Here is a 16,470-nt window from a genome sequence, read left to right on the forward strand (position 1 = left end):
AGAGGAAGGAATTGTGATTACTCCCTTACCCTGGGACAGTGGTAGTCTTTTAGTCCTTTTTCTTTTTGGAAAGGAAAGATGGTTTCTTTGCTTAAAGAAGTAAAATCTGAAAGCTGAGAAGAAAGGAGTAGGAATGATCTGAACTTTCATCAGGAATATTGTTACTTTAGCTTAGGCATTTAAAAAAATATTTTAAAAACAATTCCCTAAAATTTAAATTGTGTTGACTTCCCTGTTCTGGGATAAAAAAAAATCCTTCTTGAACCACAATGGATTTTCTGCCACATTTAAAAGCAGCTGGTTAAGACTGGGGGATTTCTGATTTGAAACTGTTTAGCTGCCTTTATCTTACTTACACTGACCTCAGACCTTTCCAATAGATTACTGCATAGTGGCTTGATGCTGCTTTCAACCACAACTTGAATATTCCCCAAAGAAGACAACAGTCTCTTTGCAGTTCCAGTTTGCTTTCTTGATTAGACTCTTCTTTTGATTGTCATCTTTAGCCTCATTCACCATTTCAGGCAATAAAGAGGTGTCCTGTGGATTTTTTTGCTACCATGATGTAAGTGCTTACCAGGAAGCAAGCATCCCACCACATGTCCTGCCCTTTCTATCCCACCAGATGTCTGTGACATTTAAAGATATTCTTTTGGATCTTGTGCCTTTCCATAACCTATTTTTAGGTTAGTGTCACTGGAAATATAGCAGCAAAACTTAATAGTGAGAAGCTTTGGAGATGGAGTGACTCCTGGACGTGACTCTCCAAGATGGAGAGGTTTAGTAGAAAGAAGGTGTTTGATGTGTTAATCAAAAGACTTGGAAGGGGGTGGGGACAAGTTGGGTGGAATGGAGGGAAATGAGGAGCAGAGGTCCTGCCAACACTGTCCAGACAGACCAGGAGCATGGTGTTTGCCTTTGCACAGGTGGTATTATATGGGTACTGCTTGCTTAAAAGAACTGGAGGTGTTGTCATCCACCTGCCAATTACCAGGAGGCAAATACCCCTTTATCTGGAGCAGAGCTCAGCAGGAGCATCTTTTAAACCTGATGATTTCAGAGAGGAGAAGATATTGAACGATGGACCTGATAAAATTTTGACAAAAAGGGTCTGTGTATGTCCCATACTAGTTTTATATCTGTGTTTTGATTGTAACGGAACTGCTCCTGATTTGCATTTGTTTAAATGAAAGCATAACCTTTCTCTGCCTGCAGTTCAGGCTCCCAGGTTTGAGGAGCTGGTCCTGCACCGGCTCCCAGGGCGGGAAAGACGTCTAACACTTAACTTCAGGCAGGTGACCTCAGTGCGACTTGTTGGACCGAGTATTAGACCAAGTAGTAGAAAGAGGAGGTGCTAAAAACAGGCTGGAAAAAAAAATTAATTGATTTGTCCACACGTGTGGAATAATGACCTCTGGAAGAAACGCTGCTGCTTGTGCCAGCTATGGCAGGAGCGTGCAGCCCCCCGGGATGCGCTCTGCAGGGCACTCCCCTGCCCTGGCAGGGATTGCTTAGGAAAACCGCGATTTTCCATCCCTTGTTTCCTTCAACGATCCTTCCTAGTCGGTAGCTGCAAGCAAAATTAGCAGAGGTAGAAACAATAGGAGGGGAAATTCCTTCTGGAATGCTACTGGAAGGTGGCAGGGGCAGAGCTCGCACAGAAATTGGTGTGTAGTGTCTCACTCCTTCGACTCATCCGTCCGTTGGGGCTCCGGCAACACGGGTCCCTAAAGAAAATGATGGAAAAGAAGGCTCCGGCCCCAAACCTTCCTCCTGTTGCCTCCACTCCCAGCTCTCTCACTGGGAGCGGAATCCTTCAAAAAACTGCTGATGGCTTCGTGCAGAGCCGGAATTTTGCATGTCACAGTGTACTTAAAGGGTAACATTTGTGGGCAAAATGCAGCCACCTTCCACTATGTCACAGAACGATTCGTGGTCTCTTTTCCCTAAAACCCAGCCGCGGACAGCACGCCGTCCGAGCAGAGCATTGTGCGGAGCATAATGTCAGGGTTAGATTTCAAATGGGTTAGGTTTTCAGTTTGGTTTCGCTCAGGAGAACAGGGCAAAACTTCCAAGAGGTTTCCCGGAGAGGTTCCCGTCTCGGGAACACCCGGTGGACTACGCACAGCTGAGACTCGCCACGGGGCGCGGTTCCCCGTGGCTCCTCGGATCTCCTCTCCCCTCCGCGCCGCTCCGCCCCCCCTACCCCATTCCCCCGTACCCCCCTCCCCGTCCCGGGGCGGCCCCGGCTGGGCTCGGCGGCGGGGCGGGCGCGCAGGCGCAGGGGCGGGCGGCGGCGCGGTGCGCGGTTCGCGGCGCGGCCCCAGTCCGCGCTGCAGCCGCCGCGGGGGCGCCACTACCATGAGCGGCCGCGGCCGCCCCTGCGCGACTCACGGGCACCGGGCGCACCAGCCGCCGCCGGCCCCCCCTCGCCGCCGCTGCCGCCGCGCACCCCCGGCTCCCGAGCCCGGCGCTGCAGGATGCCGGGGGGCAAGAGAGGGCTGGTGGCACCGCAGAACACCTTCTTGGAGAATATTGTCCGGCGATCAAGCGGTGAGAGATGCTTTCCATCCATCTATCCTTCCATCCATCTATCCCTCCACCCATCCATCTCTCCATCCATCCCTCCGTCCGCCTGTCCCTCCATCCCTCCGGCCGCCGCGCCCTCTGCCCCGCTGATGGTTCTGTGCCAGATCGGCGCCTTCAAAGAATAGGGGCGAGGGGCTGCTTTGACCCACCCGGCTCCCACGGCACCTGCCCTCCACGGTCCTTTCCCCGTCCCCACTCAGTTCTTACATCGTAATCGGAACTATGAATTTGTAGCTTTTCTGTTTATATTCATTCTTCTGTGAGCTGCTTCTGAAAATAAGTAGTCATCACCTAGATCTTCAATCCCAACACCACTCGTCAAGTCATTTTTTTCCTTCTTCTTTTCCTTTACTTCTGTAATAATTTTGCTTGCAACTGTTTTCACTCGGGGTTCCTAAGTCTATGACACTTCAAAGTCTGTGGCAAAGGTAGTGGAAAAGAGGATGAGAGAGTGACTGATTTGCACTATGGCAATCTTGTGGCTGAGCAAATACGTTAAGAACTGTCTGCAATTGGTCATTGACAGCTCCTCAGGTGAATATTTATAGGATGGGTTCAGGACTTCATGACCATCAAATTATTCCTTAAGAGAGTTAATTGTCCTCTTTCATCCAGTGCAAAGTACTGGTCAAGAGTGCTATGTACAGCTCCATTCAAGTTATGATGTGTCTGCAGAACCCCATCTCTCTAGGTGTGTTGGTGTTGTTGCTGCTTTAGGCAAATTTTGTGCTAGTTACATAGCATTTTTGTGTAGTCTTTGCACTGGCACATAAGTACTGAGGTGTGTGAGTGTTTGCACAAATGATGTCCAATAGGAGACATTGGATTTGCATCTGGTAAAAGATGTCTCCTTGGAGAGCCCAAGTTTAAGGTGACCCTGCCTTTCCAAAGCCCTGCTGTGCCAGTGTGCATCTGGGGACAGGAACAGGGAAGTTGGGCAGAACAGGGTATTGTGAAAAGTTTCCACATTTGTTATTAATCAGGACCCTCATGTCCCTTCCACCTTTCTGTTCCATGATTCTGTATTTACCTGCCATTCATACTAATGCGGTCTGGTGTGCTGGCTTGAGGTTGATTTTGATGGCAGGTAGTGAGTTAGTGAGTCATTGATTTCAGTGGGATGAGGAGGTAGTATTTGTTTTACAGTGTTTTAATATGAAACACAAATCTGCATTAAGCCATCAACCATTTTCTGGGGGGTTTCCTCCCTCTTCTGTTGCCTGTGTCAGCCCTGTGGTCAGCTGCTTTCTCAGGCTCTGTAGCAGCATGATCAGTAAGAGCTGGTTTCCTGCAATAGTTTATTTATTTACCAGAATATTAAATGCAAGCTTAATTAACGGGAGGTTATATAGCACTTTCCCTGAGACAATTTCATAGCACTTGGTGGAATTTAATTACACTTCACAGCTCCTTGTGGAAGAGGACACGCAGAGGCATTCCCAATCTGTTAGAACTGTGGTGTAAACGGGGCTTGAAGCATCACTGTTGTTTTCCCATGGTCATGTAGGAAGTCTGTGGCAGAGCTAGGAACATGATTTGGGCTTCTGTATCATGTTCTAATTAAATTACATGCCCTCCTTGGTGAAGGCTAAGCAAAGCTTTGGGATATTAAAAACTGGAAAAGCTCAGAAGGCTTTCAACCATTGTACTTTAAAGCGTATATCCCCTTCCAGTTTAAGACCTGGTCTAATTTAGGAGTGTAGATCATGCTGGTCTGCTCATTCATTCTGCTTTGTTTTACTGCCACTGATATTGCCTAAGCATGATGCTACAGAGGCAAATCTGCCTGAGTGGGCAACAAAGTGAAAAGTGGACTGGAAATTTGTTTTAACTCATGTAAATGGTCAGTGTTTTGCCCTGAAACATGATTTAATTCTTATTTTTGTCACCCAGGACACAACCTTATTTGCCCTTTATAGAAGTAGTAATTTTCATTGGATTCAGCAGTGTTGAATCTGAATTTAATGGTATTCAATAGAGCAAATCTGGTTCAAGCATCTCCTGCCAGTATGCGGTAGAAGGCAAGGAGTTGGTCTGGGGACTGTGTGCTGGGTTTTAGTTTTGTATTTGGATTCACCAGTTTCCAAGAGATTTTTCATTGACAAGTTGAGGAATGGGATGAAGGCAAGACTGATGATTGTTTTCTAAAATAAATCTTAAGCATCCTCAAAAAAATCCCAAGCCCTTCTATCACCTTTCTTGGTTAAAGAAGACTCTCTTCTGAGATTTCTCATGGTTATTCAATCCCATTGCATTTCTTCACCATAAATCTTTTCTTAGCAAACAGGAGGTTTGAAGTTGGAAGTAATGTCCTCTACTAGGCAACAGGTACAGCTGGAAAAGTTAGACAGGTACTTCAGCCCATCTTCAGGTGAAATGGGAGCAATGGTTTAAAATTACTCAAAGCCAGAGTAATTATTTTTGTAGCAATTACAAAAGCCAAAAATTTGAGTAACAAAACTGAAAAAATTGCAGTGATTCTAGGATGTGGGAAGTCAGAAATGGCATAATGGGAACATGGTGTGTAGACCAGTGGTCAGCCTGGTGTTAAAAGCAATCATATATTCAATTTCCAGCATTATTCATGTATTTTCTATTTAGGAATGTTGCAGACCTTTCCTTTTCATTCTACTTTTGCATACAAAACAGGTTAAAACTGTGGGATAAGTGCTTGTGGTCAGTCAGTTGTGGGGTAAACCATCAAAGTGCTGTGCAGAAAGAAATGGGGTGGCCATTCATCTTCTGCCCTCTGTATGGAGGGGTGGGATTTCTGGACTGCTCTGCTGAACATTCCTCTCCCAGACAGAGTGTTTGGGAAAGATGGAGCAGCTGCCAAAGTGATGTGGGGGGAGGACACCCATGGTATCCCTTGCCCCAGGAACCTCTCTTTTGGAGGTAACTTTATACCTTGGAGCTTGTGCAGTGTTTTAGAGCAGCAGCAGCACACTTTGCTTTTTGGACAGTGGCAGGTAGCAGGTGGTTACCAAAGTGTTTTGTGGTATATGGTTACCTCTGAGCTGCTTTGTGGGTTCTTCACACCACAACTGAGGTCCATTTGAGGGCAGACAAAGTCTGTGGGGGGAAACAGGGTCTCTCGTTAGACCAGCTGCTGCAGTTGGTAGAAAGGGACAAAGCCCTCAGGAGACTTAGACCTATCTATAGGGTAACCTGAGTGAAATGCAATCTTTTTCTTTCCTTTTAAAGCACAGCGATAATACATTGAGTCTTATCTGAGGCTCGCAAAGATTGATATGATCTTGCTACAGCCTTGCCTGTGCCCTGGATATTAAGAAAACCAGGTGTTTAGCTGAGCTGAAAGATTGTTTTGTGAGAGCACTGGGTTAAATCACATTAAAGTGACTGCTGTTTACTACCATTAGTGTTTTAGGCATCTAATAAGGTCCTTCCTTAGGGCAATGTTCCCTCTCCTAAGATGTTCTCAACAGTCTGTGCCCATTATCAGTCATGTTGCTGGTTGGTTCTTCCATGCATTCACAGCTCTGGCTGATACTGACCCAAACTCAACATAGCAGAGATCCAGTGGGTACAAAATTGGGGAAGTTTCTAGTGCAAGGGTGGGCTTTGCAGACCCGTCTGATGTGCAGAGAGATCTGGTGAGATGAACCATGTGTGCAGGGGCAGAGAAATGTGTCTGCCTTGCCTGCCCATCTTTACCCTTCACATGTTCCAACAGCAAAAGCATTAATGTTGCCTTAATAGCATAATTTGCTTTTATGGTAGAGAATAAGTTTAGGAAAAGGTTAACTCTGGGATTATGGCAATATGCAATAAAGAGTGCTAATAGCCCGGAAGAGGGGCTTAATTTAATGAAAGCCTATATTTATATATATATTCTTACCTGTGTAATAAGAGTCACCATTATTACTTATTTCTGTTGCAGTAACTCCTAGAAGCTTCCGTAGGTCTTTCACAAATGTATTTTGACACTTGGGCTGAAACCTTGGCTCCATAAAGCTTTCATGAGGATTTTACCATGAGCTTTAATGAAACATTTAATTCTCAGCATTTTTCAGCTTCCGTGCTCTGTTCCTACAAGGAGTTCCTTCTCACAGGGGTATATTCCCTGCTGCATCCCTGTGACTTTGATGGACTAAAGGATCAGCCCTATTTACAGGTGACTGTGGTGTGTCAGGGCAGGGTACCCAGGAAGGAAAATGAGTGTCACATCTGAAGTGCTGAGACACCTTCTTATTTTTTTATTACAGAGGCATTACAGATCAAGTAAATGTCTCTTTTCTCTCCCATCCTTACTGTTCTATGTAGCACACCTGATGTCTAATGGGCAGAGTGACAAAACATCACTGTTCCCATGGGACATGATACACATAGAGGCTTCTCTTCCCTAGATGAACACAAGCTGCATTTTCTTCTGATCCACATTAAGTTACACAGGCTACAGAGAGAAAGTACTTTAAAGCAAGTTGTTTCAAGTTTACAGTCATCCTCTGAACAAAACGCAGACATCAGCACTTCCCTAAATCTCTACATAAAATAGCAGGAGAAAGTGAAGGGGGAAAAGTTTCCATCCTCCACTTCAGTTGAGTTCAGAGGAGTTACTGAAGCCATGGCCAGGGAGCTGATGTCTTTAGAGCTTGCTTTGGTTTGCTGAATGCAGAAGGATTAACTGTATCTGCTGCTGAAATTGGGGGACTTTTACATGATATAAAATTTTTTATGTCTTTTTAAAAAAAAAAAATTAATTGGTTAGGGCAGTTCAATACTATTGCATTAATTTAGAAACCCAAATAATGCCATATCATTAGATAAAGGAATAGATGGATTTCCTTGGGTTCTCATCAGCTGCTTTGTAAATTGTGGATCTTATCTTACTAATATTTCTTTCTCTGTGTGTGGGATGGGGTGGTGGGAGAGACCTTGCTCTTCACATCTTGGGAAGGCTGGAGCTCTGCAGAGCTCTTGCCACAAGAGGTCACTGCAAGAGTTGCTGCGTTCCCAGTTAATGTTTAAATCAGAAAGAGAAGAAAAAAATGAAATTACTGACTTTTTTTTAGAGTAAACATCCAGGTTTTTTATTGCTGTTGGAAGAAGTGCAAAGCCAAAGAATAATTTCAGGAAGTTAAGTGAGCTGTGGAAATACATTTAATTAGCCTGTTTAACAGAGTACTATTTGGTGGTTAGCTGGGAGTTTGTTATTCTTGTGGAAAGCTGAGGGGATGATATTTTCCGGTTTGATAAAATTAAGTAATAAAAGAAGATTTTTGGATTTAATTCTCTAATGACTCCCTTTTCAGAGAAAAGAAAAAAAACTCTAATACTTGTTTAATCAGCACACTGGGTTTGTTGAGCTAATCTCAGGTAGCTGGGGCTCCATCCTGCAACCGTGTGTGGCACCTGCTCTACTGGCACAAAGAGGGCAGGTCAGGAGAGGCAGAAAAATCTCTGCTCAAACAGGTTTTTTGAGCAGCCAGGGCTAGTTTGGGGCTGAGTGTTTGCAAGAGGAGCCCCTGTGTCTGAACGACTGCTGCTGCCACAATTTTCTCATCTGGGAATGTGAGGCAAGCAGTCTCATTTGTATACAGCTAAAAATGTGATTTTTTTAGTTGCTCCCCAAGGGTGGCTGTGTGCTTTGAGTGAAAGATACAGCGTGCTCCAGTTCAGATTTATTCTCACTACGTCTGTGTTGTATTCTGCATAACTTTAATAGAGAACAGATTCAGCGGTGGCATTTAGAAGATAACTGGGATAGGTGAGGTTCAGTTTAACTGCAGGATAAATGAATGTATGTGGGAGAAACTGTGATCAGGATTGTATAAAATGGTTTTTTTTTTGCAGACAACTCACAGGGACTCTCTTTATTGACTCAAAACTCTTCGTAGGGTCAATGGTGTTGTGCCACAGTGAAGGCAGGAGACTGGGCTGCTTGCTGGCTTTCTCATTTGGAGTAATTAAAGTCAATTTTTTAAGTTTTCAGGAGGTAAATTCTAGACAGAGTCTTATGCTAAGTGACTTACACGTGAATTTAATATTTCAGCCAATACTGGTTTATTTATCTTTTGCTTTATTCGAGGAGCAGTTATTTGGGGCGTGAAACAGATCATTTAGCAGAGTCGATATGGTGGTGTATTGCTTTGGGTTTAGCCCTCTTTGCTTTTTCATCCTATGAGTATTAAATAAAAACAACACTGGTACAGAAAGGTGACGTAAGGAGTTAGTCCTTTGAGAAATTTTTTTTTTCAGGCAAGCGTTGCTTAATGTGCTGGATAAATTGGATGACACCAATGTTTTGCATGCTTTAAAAACACTGGGGAAATAATAGCTTTGTTAGAAAACAGCAGTGTGGTTTTATAGTAAGGAGTACAAAGCGCTGGTGGAGGCTTCTAGCACAGTGGTTTGGCTGCAGCAGACCCAGAGCTGGGAGGATGCTAATGCCCATGGAGGCTGATTTCAGAGGGCAGTGCCCTCCAGAAGAGTTTAGGACTTTCTGTTGTATTCCCTGGGGATGCAGTATGTCTTGAGCATATGGTTGGAATCACTGTGAACAACACCAGTAGAAATATGTGTTATCGGGGCCAAGACTTACTCAGGAGAGCTAAAAGAAAATAAAAAATGAGAACATTTTTAGAACTCCCCTCCTCAACACACACATGGAGGAGCCCCACAAGTTTTCCAAGATGGTCTAAACAAGACTGCTGCAATATGCTGACCCTGTGTAGTTAAACAGAGAGTCAGCTGACAGCAGTTTAAGTGGTTTGGAGCTTTTATAAGACAGCATTAGCAGAAAAGGCAAACTCCAGATCCTGTTTCACAGACCCTGTCAGGTCCAGGTGCATTTGTTCTGCAATGGAAGGGCAGTGATTCTGAAGGACAGCTCAGCGTGAAGTTGTTTGAGTTTATTTCTAGATGGAAAAACTGATGTTTTTTATAGTTATAATTATTATTATTTGTGTTCTGCTACTACTTCATTTTTTAAAGCATCTTTTCAATGCTGACTTTCTGAGGTTAGTTGCCTGTCTTCTGTGGATGAGATTGAATTCTGAAATGGTGATTTAAACGATTTTGGTTACAAATGGTCCCCAAGCATTCTAGAGAAAAGATGATTGGAGACAATGTTTCTCACTTGGATAAGCATATCTTCTGGGATGATTTAGCTATTCTTGCTCTCCTGTCATTACATAACATGAATTTTGCACTGCTTTGGGCATTACGTTGGTTAAAAAAATTGCTTGCACACTGTAATCTTATCTTTTTGTGTGTGTGTTTAAACAAAACAAGGCTCAGAGCTGTGTTGAGTATTAGCTACTTCAAGATAGAGTAAAATTAAAGGCTTGCTGTTCTAAAACATAGGATGTCTCTTTATAAAAGAGCCTTTTTACAAAATACAAGTCTGGCAACAGTATACAGGGCTTTTAAGAATTTTTTTTCTCAACTGTGTTGTTCAACCTGAAGCTTTGCTAAATGTATGCCTCTCATAACCCAGCTCCCTGCCATCAATATTAAACTTTGTAAACAGGAGAGTTATGTGAGGTAATAAAAATGCCTCTTTACTTCCTAAGAAGAATGTAGCAACTCTGAGATAGGCGAGGCTGCTGGCAGAGCTCCCCTTCCCTGCTCTCTCCCAGACAGGCACTGATGTTCAGATATGCTCACTCAAAGAACTTAACACAAGCTGCAGATGTGTTCTTTGGTCTTTCTGCAATATATCAGAAAGTGAAATAGGTGGAGAGAAAAATTGGTGGAGGTATTGGCATCAAGACAATCTTAGAAATACTAAAAATGTACTTTTACCCCTAAGGAGAAGAGAAGTGGAAATTTATTTTTAGTGCATCAGCAAAATCCAAGCGAGGGTGAACACATTACCAGACATTTCAGGCTGATCATCCTACAAGTTTTGTAGGGAGCTGCATCTTTTCAAAGTATGAGGTACCACCACGTGCTTATCTGGATCACAGCTGCATAAAGTTTCATATACTGGATCAGACCATTGATCAATCAGATTGCCTGTCCTGCTTTCAGCAATGTCTGAAAGTGTCTACTGGACCAGGGGAGAAGTCCCCAGCCTCCATGGTTAAATACTTGTGGGATTGGGTGCTGCTGTGTGTGGAGAGAGAAGACTTTCCTTTCTGGGTCATAGCACAGATATTACACAAGGTTTAGTTACCAGTGTTATACTGCAGAACTCAAACTATATTTATGCATGGCCACCACAACATTGGATACCAGTGGCAATCCCTGTTGTGATACTGCTCTTTCAGTAAAGTTATAGTTTACCTAAAACACTGAGTAAATTCAGGTGTTCTGGTGTGGGCATAGTGCCTGAGTTCTGTCTTGCCCAGTTAGTTATAGCTAAACTCTGTTAAGAAATACTTATCTGTGGGAATACCTCCAATAGAATATATATATATATATATTCTATGTATATAGAATATATATATGCATAATATATGCATATATGTGCATATATATATATTCTATATACATAGAATATATATATTATAAATATATATATTATTATATATATAGAATATAGCTCTTGTGTATTGGATCCAACAGGGAGACAGCTGTGATGTCTTTGCTGTGCTCTTCACCCTGAAATTTGCAGACTCCTTTTCTTGTTGGCTCCTTTTGTTTTTCTTCTAAAGAAGGTGCAAAACACCAGTCTTATCTACTGAAGACTAGAGGAGGCAAGGAGAGCTTGCCTCTGCCATGAAGGGGTCTGATCCTGGGTCTGTCTTGCAGAGGCATCTGTCCTGGGGTCAGGTCTTGGTATGTGGCATTGCAGGGCTCATTCTCATGCTTTAGAAAAGGCTGATTATGTGGAGGTCCTTTGGCTTACTCCAAAAAAGGTTTTTTGGATTAATTAACCAAGGTGGAGTGTGGGCCATCCTGGGAAGGTGAGGACCAGGAGTGAATGTGGGATTTGCTGATGGAGATGCAACCAGTGCTTGCCTGCAACAATACCAATGGGGCACATCCTTAGGCTGCTGTAGGGTGAGTGCCATGGGCTGGGAGTATTTCCTCCTTGTTGCTTGCAAGGTGTAGGGAGGTATCTTAGGAAGGAGCAAGCAAGTTGGCAGGCTGCAGGCAGCTCTGTAGCACACTTGTCTTTTGCTATATGAAAACTTAGCAATAGCTAAGAGGCTGCTATGGGACTTCAACACAAAAGTCACTGCTGCAGGGCATTGAGGGACATCAAGGTGCCCTTGGCTGAGGGTGTTTGCTATGGAGCTGCTGGAAAAGGAGGCCAGGAGGCCAGGAGCCAGTTGTGTTGGGAGGGAACAGACTCATCTGTGGTGTTGCACTGCTATGGCAACTGGAGATGGAGATGGAAATGAGGTTTCTCCAACTCTCTCCAGCCTCTCTTACACCAGGTCCAAGTAGCCAGGTGGCAATCTAACAGAGTGGAATTTGCCTTAGTCAGACTGATGGAAATCTTAACCTAAGACACAACAACTGTGACTGACCTCTCTTAGCAAGGAAACCATGTAACTGAGTTGTAGAAATAGGGAAGTCAGGCATGCAGGTAGATTCAGTCCAAGACTGGATGTTAGGACCCAGCCTCAGGGGAGGTAGCTGCAGAACTATCATGGGTCATTAGTAGCGATGGTGTGATATAAAACAGTCTGTTCTCTAGCTATAGAAAACTCCTAGAGACCCTGAGGTTGTGTTCTCTACTAAGCAGTCTCTGTTGTTGACCAAAGTTTGGCTCCAAAACTGAGATGTTAGAAAAGATCTAGGAGTCACAGCAGAGGACTCAAAGAAAAAGCTCTTCTAGGTCCTTTTGCACTCTGCAATTTTAAGAAATTATGGAGGAAAAAAAAAAAAAGAAAAAAGAAAAAAATGTTATCTCAAAGTGTCCTGTCATCCAGTGTGCAGTTTGGATGTTTACAGCTGAGTATGAACTGTTTACTGCTGGCTAATGTAAAATTAAGTCTGCCTGGAGTTTTGATCTGGATACATTTCTGGATAAATTGTACAGTTAGGGAATAATTAATAGGTGTCTTGGTTGGGGAAAATAACATGGCTTCAGATAAAATGTAGGGTAAGTGTGGATTCCTGTGGATGCTGAGACTTGGGTACACAATTTAACTGAAGGGTCAGATGCTGATCCATTCTTCCTTAAATTTTATCAAGCTGCTCACTGAACAGCAGCATTAATGAAACATGGATTCCTATGGCTTTGTGCTCACAGTTAGATATATTTGTCTCTAACAAGAGGCAAACACTGATTCAAAATTTTTCTTCAGCTGGAATAGGGCACACATACATATTCGCCTGCTGAGAATGAATGAATGAATGAATAAGCCTTATTTGCTTAGGAGACAAGGATTAAAAAGTCAGTTAATAAGGGGAAATTCATGGGGACAAAAGAAAACATCCTAGTATCTGGTCAAGTTTCTAGTACATATACTATATATCTGATCTAACCTTACAAATACTAATAACTACCCGAATACTTCTCCGAATACTTCTGGTGCCTTCTTTTTTCTAATTTTATGGGTTCTTTTTTTTTTTTTTAAGCTATCAGTAGTTTGGCTCTATGGTTTTTTTTTCCCTCCAGAATTTCGACTGGGTTTGATCAGTTTGGTGTCTGCCTTACCAAATATTTGGAAATCTGTGGGTGTAAAGAAGTATAAAATCCATCGAAAACAACCATTAAATGCCGTATGTCAGCTGCTGGCTGCAACACATCTTCTGCTGTGTACTCTGTGTCCTGAAACACTTATGTGGTGGGAATACACAACCACAATTATGTCTGTCAGATGGGGAGGCTTCGAAGCAGAGTTGTCAGCTTTTGAATAAGTCCTCTGGGGAGCACCCAGATGTGCAAAGCATCCACTAGGGGAGTTTGGTGTTGCAGTCTCTCATTGACCAGGTTGCGCCCCATGGATCTAGATTCATGAGCAAAACTTGGTGAAAAGCAATCCCCTGAAGAATTCTCTTTCCAAATCTTATTAGAGGACTTGTAAAATTGCTTGTTTCCCCGTGTGGTGGGAAATGGAAGAGCTGCTGATCCTCCCATCATCTCCAGCTTCTGGGATGTCACCCCCCCAAACAAGGGGGACGTTGGTTTTGGAGGCTGGTGGTGTTTCCCTTTTTCCAGATTGGAGAAGATGAAAGGTGTTGGGGGTCATCAGTACAATGCAATGAGCTCCAGCAAATGCTGGGGTTTCCAAGAGGTGGAATGTCCCCTGTGTTAGTGTCTGTGCTGGGCAGGAAGGGCTGCTGAAAGCTAAGAATATTTGGTGAAATGCTTTGGCTTCACTTCTTGTCTCCTGCTGTGTGTAGAGAGGGCATCTCCCTTTGGGTGTGAAAGCAAATTTTTTAAATTGGCATTTAGGCTTGAGAATATTTGGGATGGATTCAACTGGAATCTTTGAGCTTAAAAGTGTTAGGTTTCACAAAATCTAAACTTCTCTTTCTCACATGGGTTGGCTTTTAAATATTTTTAATCTGCTTTTCTATAGAAAATACAGTAATTTCCAGAGTATTTTTTCCAAGTTCATGCTTGTACTGAGAAAAGAAATAAATACTGTTTTTTTCAGTACATTTTCCTTGTTCAACAGAATAATGTTTGCATAATGTACAATCCAGTCACAGTTTTAAATACTATGAGAAGGATGTGTGTGGCTCATGCAAACACAGCGTCACTTTTATGTGAAAATGAATGGGTTCAACTGAGCATATGTCTGTAAGTAACTGGCTGTTATGAGGAAAATTTGCATTTCTTCCCCCCCCCCTCCCAAGAACTGCTGGAAAGAACATTTCCTATTGTTTCTATACAGCAGTCATTGTTAATAGTTTTATTTTATAAAATATCAGGAACAGCAGGTCCAAGGAAGTGATTCTGCCCCTATACTCAGCCCTGGTGAGGCCACAGCTTGAGTCCTGTGTCCAGTTCTGGGCCCCTCAGTTCAGGAATGATATCGAGGTCCTGGAGCAGGTCCAAAGGAGGGCAACCAGGCTGGTGAAGGGACTCGAGCACAGACCCTGTGAGGAGAGGCTGAGGGAGCTGGGGCTGTACAGCCTGGAGAAGAGGAGGCTCAGGGGAGACCTCATTGCTCTCTACAACTCCCTGAAAGGAGGGTGTAGCCGGGTGGGGGTTGGTCTCTTTTGCCAGACGACTTTCAACAGGACAAGAGGGCACAGTCTTAAGTTGTGCCAGGGGAAGTTTAGGTTACATATTAGAAAGAATTTCTTTATGGAGAGGGTGATCAGACATTGGAATGGGCTGCCCAGGGAAGTAGTGGATTCTCCGTCCCTGGAGATATTTAAAAAGAGACTGGATGTGGCACTCAGTGCCATGGTCTAGCAACCGCAACGGTGGTTCAAGGGTTGGACTCGATGATCTCTGAGGTCCCTTCCAACCCAGCCAATTCTATGATTCTATTTTTAGCATCAGTGAATGGGACCAATTTTTTCTGTCGCTGCAGTCAAAATGAAATTGAAAGCTAACAGTAAAACTAAACTTATCACAGACTACAGTTTGAGAACTTCTACTAAATAAGAACATAATTTCTGAAACAAAGTCAGGAATGTTTACCATGTCAGTGAACATAAAATCCCACAGCATTGTGTTTAGCAAAATGGGTGTTCCCTTCTTTGGAAATGCCTCGCTAAAAGCAGGGATGGAAGAAAATCTTTCCAAACTAGTGAATAAAACTATTTTAGGACTATCTCATGATCTGTTGGTGCCAGTCCGTGCGTATAAACTGTAGGCACTGACTGAGAGAGCAAATAACTGAAGTGATATTCAAACCTGAGTTCAGCCTCCTAGCAGTGCTCCCTGGCCATATGTTTGTATTTACAGCAATGGATGCACGTTCCTAAGATGAGCCAAACCCAGCTATTTGTATTTTTAATACAATGACACTGAAATTCAACACCTGTTTTGTGTTATTTTAGCATGTAAGTCCCTTTGGCACTCCTCAGTTCCCACATCATGCTGAATTTCCATGTGGGTCACTTCATATCCTCACTCCCAGGCATTCTGTGGCTCGTGGTGTACCATGAGATGCCATGGGTACATCCCAGCCCTTCCCACTGCATTCCTGCACTCACTGTCCCTCGTCCCAGGGATGCTGGCTGTGTCCTGCAAAACAGAAATCAGACCTGCTAGGAGGAGAAATGTCTTTGCCTTAACAAGAGAGTCATCATCAGCATAGGGCACACATACATTTTAGCATTTAAACCTTGGTGTGCAAGTTAAATTAAGGTTAATTTCAAAACACATGCAAAATGAAAATCAAACCTGAAACCCAGTTGCTATGAATAAATGAATCCTTTCTAAATTGTTAAAGAATTTGTGCTTTAATCAGTATTCTGGGGTGCAGGAAGCTACTTATGTTGCTAGGTGTTACCCTGTTTCATCACAATTTCTTTTCTGATGCCCATTTGGATTTCAATTCCCGCTGAAATTTCACGACAGAAGTTACCAACATGAATAACTCTGCATCTGCTGTGTAGCACATGGAGGATTTAAATTTACTTTGCCACTGACACCAGCCCTTTCTCTCTTTTTCTCTTTTCAGAATCCAGTTTTTTGCTGGGAAATGCCCAGATTGTGGACTGGCCTGTAGTTTATAGTAATGACGGTTTTTGTAAACTTTCTGGCTACCATCGAGCTGACGTCATGCAGAAGAGCAGCACCTGCAGGTATGCAGACTTTGTTCATTGCCACTTGATGCAATTTTAGAATTTTAAACTGATGGGAAGACCAATGAGTTTTTGGAAAAAAGGATTGATGTAAAAAAACCCCATTGTTTTGCAGGAACTGTAGTACTGGACTAGGCTTTAAATGCATGAAAACAGCAACTTATTCAGGATGTGGTAAAATACTTTGAAAGGTATAATCACTAATAACATTAATATCTGTATAGATGTACTCTAGCTAATGATTCA

General features: G+C 43.1%; 1 protein-coding gene across 1 annotated transcript in view; it reads left to right on the forward strand.

Moving 5' to 3' along the window:
* Positions 1–2,480: 2,480 nt before the first annotated feature.
* Positions 2,481–16,470, forward strand: part of KCNH5 (potassium voltage-gated channel subfamily H member 5) — a 157,086-nt gene continuing 143,096 nt past the window's right edge. The window contains exons 1-2 of the mRNA XM_008501043.1: positions 2,481–2,553; positions 16,101–16,224. Coding sequence (XP_008499265.1) covers positions 2,481–2,553; positions 16,101–16,224 — 197 coding nt within the window. The remainder of the gene's footprint in view (positions 2,554–16,100; positions 16,225–16,470) is intronic.

This window comes from Calypte anna, chromosome 5A (assembly GCF_003957555.1).
Source record: "Calypte anna isolate BGI_N300 chromosome 5A, bCalAnn1_v1.p, whole genome shotgun sequence".
Lineage (NCBI taxonomy): Eukaryota > Metazoa > Chordata > Aves > Apodiformes > Trochilidae > Calypte > Calypte anna.